General features: G+C 36.8%; 1 protein-coding gene across 1 annotated transcript in view; it reads left to right on the forward strand.

The window, feature by feature from the left end:
* Positions 1-14,301, forward strand: part of CSMD1 (CUB and Sushi multiple domains 1) — a 1,273,929-nt gene that overhangs the window by 922,749 nt on the left and 336,879 nt on the right. The window contains exons 13-15 of the mRNA XM_075708500.1: positions 4,447-4,629; positions 7,476-7,802; positions 10,491-10,685. Coding sequence (XP_075564615.1) covers positions 4,447-4,629; positions 7,476-7,802; positions 10,491-10,685 — 705 coding nt within the window. The remainder of the gene's footprint in view (positions 1-4,446; positions 4,630-7,475; positions 7,803-10,490; positions 10,686-14,301) is intronic.

The following is a 14,301-nucleotide window of genomic DNA, read 5'->3' on the forward strand; positions in this document are numbered from 1 at the left end:
TCTCTTTATATAAGCATTTCTCCATTTGTGTTTTTAAATTCCCATAATTTTTCAACATCTTAATGAGATTAGAAACCAGTATTACACATGCATTTCAAAGAAGGCTGAACTGTTTACTTATGAAAACAGTAGCATTTTGTCTTTCCCTAGGTATTTGTACTTCCAGCTCTTTGTCTATTTTTAAAACAGTATTCCCTATGGAATAGAAGGGATCTTCAATGATGTCTGGTTCTTTATCTTAAGGTGAAACTATTGCCATATAGTACTGAAAGTTCATGTGTAATTTTGCAGCTGGTTAATTTTTACAGACCACCATGGTTTCCAGTGAAGCAAGAAAAAGCATACTTCAGAGGAATACAGTATTATTTTGGGATACCCAGTTGAATTTTCTCCTCCATCTTAAGTTTCTTGTGCGAATCTTTTACAACTGTAATCTGTAAATTTGTTCAGGAGTGGTAAAACCATTGCAGCTTCCTGTGCTGAAGCCCTAGAGATCCAAGTTCTCTGTTCCTGCCATTGAAGTACTTACAGTTTTAAGTATTTACTGTGTAATTTAATAGTGGCACTGAAGCCACAATGGCCTGAAGACAGGGAAGAACAAGTGTGTAGATAGAAGTAGTGTCTGTTTAGCCCATTTATAATTTGTCCATTTGTAACTCATCCACCTAACAAAAATGATGGACTTAACAGAGATATTTGCTTTATTTCACATTACACCTGCAGACTTTGTCTTTATGTATGTTATTTCCCTTTCAGTAAGCAGGATTTTAATGACATTGTCTGGGGCTGAAGTTTGAATTCTGATAGCGAGATAGAAGATACAGGGTCATAATGTGCTACCAGTCCAAATAGATTGAGATCAGTGGGAAGATCAGCTTAAAGCTTTATGGTATACAATAGATAGTATACGAGTTAGAATAATTAAAACACAGCATTTGTCATATCACAGTTTGTTCTACATAACAGTATTTTTTCTATCTTCTAAATTTAAGAAAGTGTTATGTAAGGGTCAGATTCCACTGTGTCAGGTATTATGATTGTTAACGCAGGGAGGTATGAGAAATAAGAGGCAATAAATGAAATGATCAATTTTCTTCTATTTAAAACATGAATTTCTGTGGCCTGTCATGTAAGAGTTTAGATGTTAAACTGAAAAGTTCCTATCTGACACTAGAATAAACTTCCAAACCATCTTTTTTTCTGTAAATGCATACCTGTGTCAGCTCTCAGCTTCCCTTGACCTATCTTGACTATATCTAAGATAATAATTATGAAGTGTTGTCAAATTAATGATTTTAGGTTTTAGAGGTATTGATGTCAACTTTCTGATAGACCTTGAGGTACTGAAGTTTATTTATATATCTCTTCTTTGAAACAATGGATTGTTGTGTAACCTACATGTGCTGAAAACACTTAATTTAAACTATTTATGCATCTGAATTATTAAAGTGTGAGCATATTATTAATACTCTACTGGTAAAAGTCATATCTAGCTACAGATTTAGTGATTTGATGATGATTCATTAATTATCTAAGCTAGAATATTAGATAATATGGATGAAAACATAGAATTAAGAATTTCATTTTAACTGTGTATTTGTAATCTAGTAACAAGGGGAAAAAAGGTAAATTACTACCATGACTAATAAATTCAAGACTGACTAATAAAATACTGCATAGATTATAACATTACATATTTCAGGTACCTGGGTCAAAGTAATGCAAAGCCTTTTCAACAAAAAGACTTGAATTGCAATGTGACACCTTTCAAGTAGTAGTCATAATACTTATTTAGATGCTTAATACCACTCTAGAATTGCCATATTTCTTCCTTTGAAAGAAAACACAGCAACAGAAAAGTCTTTGATTAAATTCAGAATGGTATGATCTTCTTGTCAGAAATACAATGTTGTCATTCTCCCAACATTAGAGAGAGACTATTCCCTGAAACTGAGTAAATAGTTCTAGTTTACAAACAAGATGAAAAGTCTCTTTCCCCAGGGTACTGAAAGAGAGTACATGAAAGCCAGAAACAATTGAATAAGATCAATGTTAATATTTTTGGTAACCAGAGAAAGCTGAAGTTTAAATTTGAGCTTGAGAGCTAATTTGCAAACTTCATGAAGTTCACACAGCTCTAAGGACTCAGATCAAAAGAAGTCCAACGTTGAATGAGTACACAGAATACTTCTAGGGTTTTTATTGCCACACTTTAAATAGGTTAGCTTAGCTTTTATTTTCATGTTTGTCATTTTAAGAACCTTTTCTGTCCCATAGGATTTCTCTACGAGCTCAGCATAGCTCCAACTAGCTTGGTCAGAATAATGTTCTCTTTTTAGCTAACAGATATATAGCCTCTTTGCAATTTATGAAGCAGAATAATTAGTGCATGTGTTGAAGTAATAGGCACAATGCACCTCATCTGAATTTAGACATTTAAAAAATGTGTTCTCTGATCAAATCAGTGGAAATTGGATAGGTACCAGAAGAGACAATAAAATAAAAACTGTGTTAAATCTCAGAGGACAGAAAATTGTTTGGAATCTTTACATGCCTGTATTACTCTAGATCTAGATATAAACAAACAGTATTCTTTATGTATAAATACAAACCCATGAATTTGGCCTTCTATGTCTTCCCTTAGTTTTGCTCTGTCAATATATGTAACGGGAAACTCGCTCTTTAGTAAAGAGAAATGTACAGACAGTCTTGCATCTGACTTAATCTGCTTTGTTCTGTTGCTCACTCATGATTTACTGAATACTAAGAAAGTGAATATTTAATATTGTGTTCTGCTGCTGGCAGAATTTTTACATGGATTTATAATTTACAATACTTTAATAAAAATTTTTAAAATTCAGACATTAAAACTGAGAATCCTACTAAAAGTTCATATCCTTTTATGGGGAAGGGAAGTTTTGTCACCTTAATGATTACAGACCTGCAGTCGGTGTATGTATGAGAAATTCAGCCAGTTAAGACACAGCTTCTTGGGGTTTTGGTATTTTTCAAATATTTTGGAAGGAAATTGTCTAATGCATGCATTAGTTGTAATACAACTGAACAGAAAAAGTGTGTGGAAAGTTATTAAAGTATCTAAGCTGGGTGTTGTTTTTGATTTTGCAGTGTGAAAACAACAGATTTTTGTCTCACTGTAGAATTAATTGGTAGAATATTAATTGATCTATAATTGTGGTATTGATAGTAACACCTGTAATGTAATATGAAGAATGATATGATGTGCATGTTACAGTAAATCTTCATACCAGGAAACTTATGTGCAACTTGAAGATAGAAGTGAATGCTATCAGTTGAAATTAAATGGGTGCTTTCTGTCAACCTGAATAACTTGGTTTTGACTAGAGTACATTTTCTGTTAAGGATAGATAGTTTTCACTTCAAAGCTTGTGAAGATGTAGATTTCTAGAGCTGGATGGAATTTTTCAAGCTTTTTATTGTCAAAATGCAAATAAGACATTGTCAGAAGTGTTTTATAAATCTGTGACTTCTGCTGAATTGTTTTTATGTTGAACAAACAAGCACAAACCCTGAGAGCTGAGATAGAACTAAAGTTAAGACATTTCATTTTGACATTTTTATGAGTTATTTGGCTTTTCAGTGTTAAATAATTTGATTGAAAAATTCCTTCTAATGTATTTAAGAGAGAACTTAAAATTCATCATTAAAATATCTTGGAGACAGATTTTATTAAACCTTTATTTTTCCAAAGAATAGAAGTATTTTAAAAAATGTTTGACCTGAAATTATTATAAAATATTATACATTCAATATCTACAAATTAAATAATTTCAATATCAGATCTCCTAGAGAATATCTAGGAAGTATAATCCAAAATGTTAATCTCTTTTCAGTGTAGCTGAATGCAACTGGCAAATATGCGGCTCTAATTTGAAGTATGAGATTAAAAAATAATTCCTGTTTTGTTTTTATTATATTTTAGTGCTTAAAATGAAATTCATTGATGCTATCAGTAATTTATATACTTCTAATCATATTGCCAATAGCTTTATAAATGGAATTGCAGATGTGAGAATTAAGATAGATTCTTTATTACTACTACTTCATTACCAGAAATAGGATCTACACAGAGTATGTCTTCATGGTTAGAATGGAGACTATCTATGACTTTATAATTTTATGTTCAAATATGCTGTAATTCAGTGCAGCCATGCAGTTAAAGATGAGTATTTTGTTATCTTCAGCAGTGCAGGTATGGAAGCTATTAGCTTGTGAAAAGACTTTAGATCCTAAGTCATCTTAGAGGCAGTCTTACAGCATTTACCTCTAGTTCACTTTCAGCTGTAAATATTAGTTTACGGCGTAAGGTGTAATGCCAAATATTTTGAATGCACTTCTGATACTGACATATAAATTGCTTGCAAATACACTTTCCTTATTATTGTGTTTGAATTTTTTGATATTCAGAAATTGAGAAAGGAGGTTGTGGAGACCCTGGAATTCCATCATACGGAAAAAGGACTGGCAACAGTTTTCTGCATGGAGACACTCTTACCTTTGAATGTCAAGCAGCTTTTGAACTGGTGGGAGAGAGAATGATTACATGTCAACAAAACAACCAGTGGTCTGGCAACAAACCCAGCTGTGTTTGTAAGAATTTTTTTTTTTCTGTATTATTTTTCTGACCTTAGCCTCTTGCTTTTCTTAGCACTTGCGACTAGCCAGCAGGAAAATATTTCAAAACACTTTGAAGACTTTTTCAGTTAGATTTTTTTTTTCAGTTGGCTCAATAGTAGCTCATTTCTGGGGAACATCACATAGGACTGTTTTAGAATGTTCTTTCTCCTCGTTTTATATTTAATTGAACCATTTAACACTCAATGTAAATGTGTGTTGAATTAGATGCTAAATGAGCAAATCCTAATAGCATATAAGTGTTCAAATGGACTTTGTGGCACATACACATTGATTCTGGCACTGCAAAGCAGTCTGCAGATCCATGTAAGAAAAGACTGGAGTTTTTTTTTCAGATATCCTAATAAAGCATGAAAACAATTATAAGGAATATAAGCATATCCAACATGGAAAAAGGGTAGGTGAGACCATTAGTTGTGAATTTTGTTTTAAAAGATAAAATATGGTTGTAGGTAAGCTTGTAGATGGATTTAGAGAGGATTTTTTTTTTTTTACTTTTTTCTTCTTCTTCAGTGGTAAAATAGAGTAAATCTTTCTAGTACACAGGTATATTAGGCACTTCAGTTCTCCAGACCACATTACTTTTTCCTATAAACAGTTTTATAATTCAGTACTGGATTTTCAAAACAACCTTAGTGAAGTGGCCAGTTCTCCTTGGACATATATGTATTTTGCAACTGTGTTGGCTGTGGTGGGTTGACTCTGGCTGGATGCCAGGTGCCCACCAAAGCTGCTCTGCCACTCCTCAGCTGGACAGGGGAGAGAAAATATAACAAAAAGCTCGTGGGTCAAGATAAGGACAGGGAGAGATCACTCAACAATTACCATCATGGGCAAAACAGACTCAACTTTGGGAAATTAGCTTAATTTATTGCCAATCACAGTAGGGTAATGAGAGATAAAAACAAAATCTTAAAACATCTTCCCCACACCCATCCCTTCTTCCTGGGCTCAACTTCACTCCCCATTTTCTCTCCTCTTCCCCTCAGGCAGCACAGGGGGATGGAGAATGGGGGTTCTGGTCTGTCATCACACCTTGTCTCTGCTGCTCCTTCCTCCTCAGGGGGAGGACTCCTTACACTCTTCCCCTGCTCCATCGTAGGGTCCCTCCCACAGGAGACAGTCCTCCATGAACTTCTCAAGCGTGAGTGCTTCCCATGGGCTACAGTTCTTCATGAACTGCTCCAGGGTGGGTCCCTTCCACAGGGTGCAGTCCTTCAGGAGTAGCAGCAAACCTGCTCCAGCGTGGGCTCCTCTCTCTCCACGGGTCCACAGGTCCTGCCAGGAGCCTGCTCCAGTGTGGCCTTCCCATGGGGTCACAGCCTCCTTCGGGCACATCCACGTGCTCCAGCATCGTGTCCTCCATGGGCTGCAGGTGGATATCTGCTCCACCGTGGACTTCCGTGGTCTGCAGGGGAATCTGCTCTGGTGCCTGGAGCACCTCCTCCCCCTCCTTCTTCACTGACCTTGGTGTCTGCAGAGTTGTTCCTCTCACATATTCTCACTCCTCTCTCTGGCTGTACTTGTGGAGGTTTTTTTTCCCCCCTTCTTAAGTATGTTAACCCAGAGGCACTACCACTGTTGCTGATGGGCTTGGCCTCAGCCAGTGATGGGTCCATATTGGAGCCAGCTGGCATTGGCTCTATCAGACACAGGGGAAGCTTCTAGCAGCTTCTCACAGAAGCCACCCCTGTAGCCCCTCCACTCCCAAAACCTTGCCATGCAAACCCAACACATTGGTACAGGGCTTACCAAGCTGAGTAAGGTTGCTCTGGACTGGAAGAAGTCTCTATATGCCCATGCAATGCTGAAATGTATTTAAGCACATAAGGCCTGGGCACAGAGACAATGCAGCTGCAATTCCCTGTGGAAGGTGTGTTTCTTCATGGTTCTGTATTGCACTGGGTTGATATACTAGTTTCTGTCAGCAATAGTGTGGAATATTTTACTGTGCTCCGCTGTTTGATGTGCATAAGCCCTGTGAAAGATACTGGAACCTAAACTTACAACATTTATTTACAAACATTGAGTTCAGTTTGACACATTTGAAGGGCTGAGTATTGGTTATCCTTTGTGTTAATTAATATGCAGTGAGGCTTCCTCTTTCTGAATGTATTGTACTTCTCACTAAAGTACCAGCCACAAGTTCATGACTCTTAAATCAGTTAGGAACAGTTGTGATGAAAATTGGCCCAAAGGGGTGAAAAAGGAGGAGAGCTATGGATCTTTTTTTTTAAATTACCCTGTGCTATTGAGGGGAAACTAGGGGTAAAAGCAGTTTGTACTATATACTCTTTTAAGAGTTCTCGATCGAGGCACATATAAATTTCTGCTGTTATTTGCATCAGCATATACTTTTTGCTCTACAGACAAAACTGGCCTTTGTGCTTGAGTTTTTGGATTGCTAAATGCATTTTCACGCATATTCCTTTTAGAAAAAAGTCACATTTAAATTTGTAGGTTGCATTTTCATTTCAGAACAAACCTGCCATTTTTTCCAAATTCTGACACATCAGGCATTACTTCTGCTTTCTTTGTGGCATTTTCTACATGCTTCTAGTAATCTCTTCCAGGCCCTGGTGCAGTCACTTAGCCTCACTTGGGGAAATAAAAAGGTGCAATGCTGACATGCTATATAGGAGAAATGTTCTGACAGTCTTAGACATTTCCAGGTTGCATGTGTAGTAGTTTTGACATCCAGGCTTCAAAATCATCCTTTTCTACAAGAATAAAAAATATATAGACAAGCATTTATAATATTTATGGATAGTATTTTGAGAATCTATTGTTGTTTTCTTTAGTCTCATGTTTCTTCAACTTCACCACACCATCTGGAATTATACTTTCTCCAAATTATCCTGAGGAGTATGGGAACAATATGAACTGTGTTTGGTTAATTATCTCAGAGCCAGGAAGCAGAATCCATCTGATTTTCAACGACTTTGATGTAGAACCTCAATTTGACTACCTTACAGTGAAAGATGATGGGATTTCAGATTTACCACCTCTTGGCACTTTTTCTGGCAATGAAGTCCCTTCTCAGTTGGCTAGCAGTGGGCACATAGTAAGACTTGAATTTCAGTCGGATCACTCTACCACTGGAAGAGGATTCAATATCACTTACACAAGTAAGAACCTCTGCTTTTGTTTTATGCGTAGTCTTAAAATCAAGCTATCTTTCTTCATAATAATGAAAAATAGAGCATGTTTTTATTTATAATACAGAACTGAATTGTAATGCTTGTATAATTGCACTGCTTTCAGCTGTCCTCCTGATGTTCATTAGCTTATTTGCATCTTTATCATTTATTTATTTTAACTATGATAGTGCTGAGGAATTTCCTTCATTATTTAAGGGCCTTTTTGATTGACACTGCATAAATGCCAAGCTAAAGCCCAGATCTTCAGATCAAAGCATTCAGTGCAAGTGACTTAACATACTTCTCAATGGAAGCAGCAGGAATATGTTCACAAAGGTGTTAAGCTTAGACCCCAAATATGGAGCTGCTCATCTGAAAAGCATAGAAGTACAAAAAGCAACTAGAATATCATTGCAAATAAATAGTTCTAGGAACCTGTTTTGCTTTTGAATTTTATCTTCCGGTTAGATGGTGTGGTATCTAAGAATATAGACCCCTAAGAATATAGATCTCCTTTTTGGGATACACATAATAGTTCCCCTCTGTGGTTTTTCTAGTGTCTAAGAACATAGCTGATCTCATGCAGAAGTCTTTCCTATAGGAGTGCATTAATTTAAGAATCATTCTTCTCTCCAGATACAGTTTCTTTAAGAATTTTGAGAACATAGTTTCTTTGAGAATGCAGTTCTCAAATGTACAAAATTGAGTTGCGACTGGTCAACAAGTTCAAAAGTTGTTAAAAGTGGACATAGCAGTCACAGACACATAGAGAGCTACCAAAAGCATAGATCTTTCCCATTTGGGAAACCAGGCTAAAAAGTATCTCGCTACAGATAGCCATCTGTTGTTTTGTTTATATGAGAAGACATTACTCAACAGTACTCTCAATTTAAAACTATAGTAACATCATCGTCATGTAGAAAACATTATTACATTTGCCATAGACTTCTAACTCTCCTAGAAGTTTTATTAGTCATTCAAAGACATTACTTATATGGAATCCAACCCTTTTTAAGTATTAGATGCCTAAATTGTTCCTTTGCTTTCAGAGAAAGGGGTAATTATTGTCCTTTGAAAAGTGACAGAAAGAGAAAAGCGAGATCCTCACCTTAACTAAGACTGTAGAGATTAAAAGATTTACCAGAAAATGTGAGGCCTGAATTCTAGGTCTGCTTCTGTCTGAGATTACTCAGATCCCTTTTTCCATATGCTATTCTACCAAAGTAAAGACAGATCGTAATAAGGACAATCTTTACTACTTTTATTTGAAGCTGAAGAATTATGCAGTCAGGAATATAATACTCATGGATCAAACTCCTTGAGAGTCCTGATCACCTAGGTATTATGCAAAAGAGTTTCCTACCATACTTTTCTTATTAGAGTAGGTGTTACTGCTGAGCTTGATGCATGCCTTATGTGCTAGAATTATCTAAAAGCACATATGCCTCCATAGTGGGAAACTGAGATGACAAATGGGAGTGCTCCTGATTTATGAATACTTCATGTTCATTGGAAATTCTTAGTTTAAGTTCATCCAAAGTGCTAGTACTTCTGGACCTCTTACGTATTGCAGAGAAAAAGTGCTCCACTCATGTGGTTTAAATCAAATGAGGATCAAAGCAATTTATTGATTTATTAATGAAACATAACTGAAAATTAGTGAACTGTAGATGCAGGATCAATATGAGCAATTCACAGTGTTAGAAACTTACAAAATCTTAGAATCATAGAGTCATAGAGTATCTTGAATTGGAAGATACCCATAAGGATCATCAAGTCCAACTCCCTGCTCTTCACAGAACTACCTGAAACGAAACCATAAGGCTGAGAGTGTCATCCAGACACTCGTTGAACTCTGACAGGCTTGGTGCCATGACCAGACTTGGTGCCTCCTTGTGCTACCTTGCTAATCTTAACATATATAAATTTATAAATATCTTTCCACTCTAATCCATCCTTAATCCTGCCCTGCCAAGATTTACATACACACCTTCCCCTCACAGGATGTGTGGCTTGCAAGCACTCACCCCTTTTCCTTGAAGTGGATCCCCCTACTTGCACTCACCTCCTGAAAGTCATGGAGCCCCCTTAGTTTTACATGCACCCACACTGCTGCTCTCGGCAACTCACTGATCCACATACTGGTCAGAACACCCACCTAAGGTCACACGTGCGCATGGAGGTGTGGGTCCCTGTGGGTTGCACCCTGTGCTGCCACCCAGATGGTGGCAGACTGCTCCCAGTGTCCCACTGGGAGGTTGCTCTGTCTGGCCTAGGCAGTGGCCATAGTTTTTCAGCAGTAGCCGGTATTTCTGCCGGATTAGCTGCAATGTGAAACCAGACTTCTCATGTTAGAAGCAAACAGCTGGATTTTGTCCAGAGGGAAATCTGAGCAAAGTGTTCTTGTGTACCTAAGCCACACATAACTAAAAAGCTTCAGAATTTGAACTATGTTGCATCTGTGTGAATGTCATTGGATTTAATGTTGACTTTTTATTGAAGAGTTTTCTATACTTTCAATTGTATTGTAATCTTGTTATTTATCAAAGGTTATTCCCATCCTCAAAAAAAAAAAAAAAAAAAAAGAGACAAAGCTTAGAGGGGTGTTTTTTTTTGTTGTTGTTATTACTATTATTGTTGTTGTTATTTCTATTACTATTACTATGTTTTTGTCAGCCTTTGGTCAGAATGAGTGCCATGATCCAGGCATTCCTATAAATGGGAGGCGTTTTGGAGACAGATTCCTTCTGGGGAGTTCTGTTTCCTTTCACTGTGATGATGGCTTTGTGAAGACCCAAGGCTCCGAATCTATAACATGTATTATGCAAGATGGAAATGTAGTATGGAGCTCTACTGTCCCACGTTGTGAAGGTAAGGGTACAATCTTTACTTTGCACCTGTGGCTTGAATAATGAAACTGTTTAAATTTAGCTTATTTTTTACATTTCGCACATAAATAAGACTGCTTTAGCTGAAGTTATTAATTTGTCTTATTTTAACACTCTTCCAGTCAAATGAGAGAGCAATAATGGAAACAAGATAGCTTGCTTTTATATTCTTGGAATAAATTAGCATTCTAAAAATCTGGTTGCTATCCTTTCCAAGTTCTGATTGTCACCATCATTACTTGGTTGTGAGTTATAGCTGTTATAACAGTTTTGGCTGTAGCGTACTGAACAGCATAATTACCACATAGAAAAGTGAAGTAAAGTTTCTATTTAAAAGTCCTTTTTAAAAACTTGCACCTTTAATTTTCTCAGAACAAAAGTATACCTGGATTTCTGTATGTAACATATTAAGCTGCAGTACAGTTTTTCCTGAGAAATATAGTGAAAATCAGAGCTATGTTTAATATTCATTACATTCCCCCCAAAATTCCACATTTGTTTGCTTGTTCTTGCCTAGGTGAATAAACAGACTAAGATGAGCTATACTTAGGATTAAATCTCTCCTGAGTATGAACTACGTTGAGAAAAAAAAGTAGTCTAGTTCTTAATGTTTAACAGTGATATGTCCTAAGACATATGATTGTATTTAATAAATGACTAGAGTGTGTCTTTTAAAAGTAATGTTAAAAAATATATATCTTTTAGTAAACAAAAGACATATAGTCAGATACTCAATTAAATGATACTTTTTTGAAGAAACTAATACAAACCTTCTAATTGGTGTAAATCTCACACCTCCATTAATTTTGGTGCCATTGCGGTAACTTAAGGATCTGGATCGTATCTCTTTTATGTTTTTTATTATTTGGGTAATTTGACAACCTGGTTCTCATAAGACTGTGCATTTCTAAGAAAATTTAGAGATACTGGAAAAAGCACATTAGTAGCCTGGTAGAAGTAGTGTATGTGAATCTAGATGTTGTACTAGCACTATTTCTTATCCTGGCTAAGCCATGTAATGAGTTACACAGTTGAGCAGGTTTTTTTGCCTAGAGCAAAACCAGCTGTTGTGGTTTAACTCAGCAGGCAGCTAAACACCACAGAGCCATTCCCTCAATCCCCCCCTCCCCAGTGGGGGAAAAAAAAAAGTAAAATTCATGGGTTGAGATAAAGACAGTTTAATAGGACAGAAAAGGAAGGGATAATAATAATAAAAAATCATAAGTGATGCACAATGCAGTTGCTCACCATTCACTGACCGATACCCAGCTTGTCCCTGAGCAGCAATTGCTGCCCGCTGGCCAACTCCCCCCAGCTTATAGACTGAGCATGATGTCATATGGTATGGAATAGCCCTTTGGTCAGTTTGCATCAGCTGTCCTGGCTGTGCCCCCTCCCAGTTTCTTGTGCACCTGGCAGAACATGGGAAGCTGAAAAAGTCCTTGACTAGCATAAGCACTACTTAGCAACAACTAAAACATCAGTGTGTTATCAACGCTATTCTCAAACTAAATCCAAACCACAGCACTATGCCAGCTACTAGGAAAAAAAATTAACTCTCTCCCAGCTGAAAACAGGACAACAGCCCACTCCAAAGCAGGGAGTGGGATGAGGTTCTTCATCAAAAGATGTTTTCTCATTTTGAATTTTTATACACAATTAATAAAGTATTCAGTGTAATCTTTGTGTAATTTTATTTCCACAAATGCACAGATAAAGGACCCAAGATGAGCACTTTGAGGAAAAAAAATGGTAGAGAAAACAAATACAGAAACAACTCTTTAAGAAAATACATAAGTACCTCTCAGTTACCCTTTCTTTGAGCCTTGCAGGATGTTTACCTAGTTTTTAGTGAGGAGAGGATTAAACTATTAGACTCTTTTTTTAGATTTTGCTTATTGTTTGGTTTGGTATAGAAGGAAGTATAGTTCTTTTAAGTTACAGTCAGGATGTGTTCCGTTCTGATGTGGATTCTCTGTCTAGTTGGTAATTGAAGGAGTTCCTGGTTTGGATTACAGTATGGACTAAGCATCCGTGCTAGTTAGTTTAGAGATAATTTAGTTTGCTTCTAGTTGTCTGAGATTTCTGAGCAACTGTTGTTTTTTGTTGTTGTTGCTCTGCTCTGTGTCTTTATATACTTAACAATCTCTATAAGCAACACCTGAAATACATGAAGTGATGTGTTATAATCCGGTGAGGGTCAACAGTCTTCTAGTTGTTCACGTTTTTAATATGACAAAATTTAATTTAAAAAACCACCACGGAATACATTTCATTCTTCATTAACTATACACATGTAATGTAAATGCCATTTTCCTGGCCAATCATTTTGCCCCAAAGACAATTCAGTGTGTAGGTTTCATGTTTTGTAGGTTGCTTCTTATCCCTACTTTCTTAAATCTGGAAAAAATTCCCAGAGACAAGTGCAAGTCATGAATTAATTCAAATAACCTCTCTGAATTCAATTTTTTTTGTTAAAAGCATTGAATCAAAACTAGGAATACTAATTTACTACTCAAAAATTCATGTTACTATTCATTTCCATATGGCATAATAGGTTTGCTTGTCACTGCTTAGAGGAACAGAAGTGACAAGATTTCTTGCACTGCAATATGGAATTTGCTGATAATGATACCACTGACTACTTGAGGGTAATACAAATGATACTAAGATAAATATACCTGACCTTGAAAGCCTTCCTGTTTTAGACTGCTCCATAGCCTTTGGTAAAATAAAACATCCCAAAGCCCTGTGCTATGACAGCTTAATTTTTTAAGGGACTCATGTTTTCCAAAATTTGTTCAGTCATTTCTGCTGTTGTTTAATCCTGCACCAAAGTCCTCTGATCCTGCTCTGAAAAACACTCCCTGCCTAGCCCTGTTACTTTCATAGCCTTGTTTCAATACTTTTTTCCCCTTTTATGGAGGAGGATCAAGTTAGAGGACATTTAAACAAATTTGACATACAGGAATGGGCCTGATGGGATGTACCCAAGAGTGCTGAGGAGGCCATCCAATGAAATTGCAAGGACACTCTTAATCATCCTGGGAAGGTCATTTAGCTCAGGGAGGTTCCTGAGGACTGGAGGAAAACAAATTCCTATCTTCAAGAAAGGAAAGAAGGAGGATCCAAGGAACTACAGGTCTCACCTCGATCACTAGGAAAGGTGATGCAGCAATATTCCTGGAAAACATTTCCAAACAGTGAAGAGCAAGATGGTGATTGGGAGCAGTCAGCATGGATTTATTGAAGGGGAAATCATGCCTGACCAACCTGATAGCCTTCTGGAATGAGATGACTGGCCTGATGGATGAAGGGAGAATTATGGACATTTTTTATCTCAGTTTTAGTAAGGTGTTTGACGCTGTATCATATAAGATTCTCATAGACAAACTGATGAAGTATAGGCTAGAGAAGTGAACAGTGAGGTGGCCTGAAAACTGACTGAACTGTTGGGCTCATAGGGTTGTGGTCAGTGGCACAAAGTCCAACTGGAGACTAGTCCATAGTGGTGTACCCCAGGGGTCAATATCAGACCCAATACTGTTTAAAATCTGTAGTAATTACCTGAATGCTTGGACAGAGTGCACTCTGAGCAA

Source organism: Pelecanus crispus, chromosome 3, assembly GCF_030463565.1.
Source record: "Pelecanus crispus isolate bPelCri1 chromosome 3, bPelCri1.pri, whole genome shotgun sequence".
NCBI classification, from domain to species: Eukaryota; Metazoa; Chordata; class Aves; order Pelecaniformes; family Pelecanidae; genus Pelecanus; species Pelecanus crispus.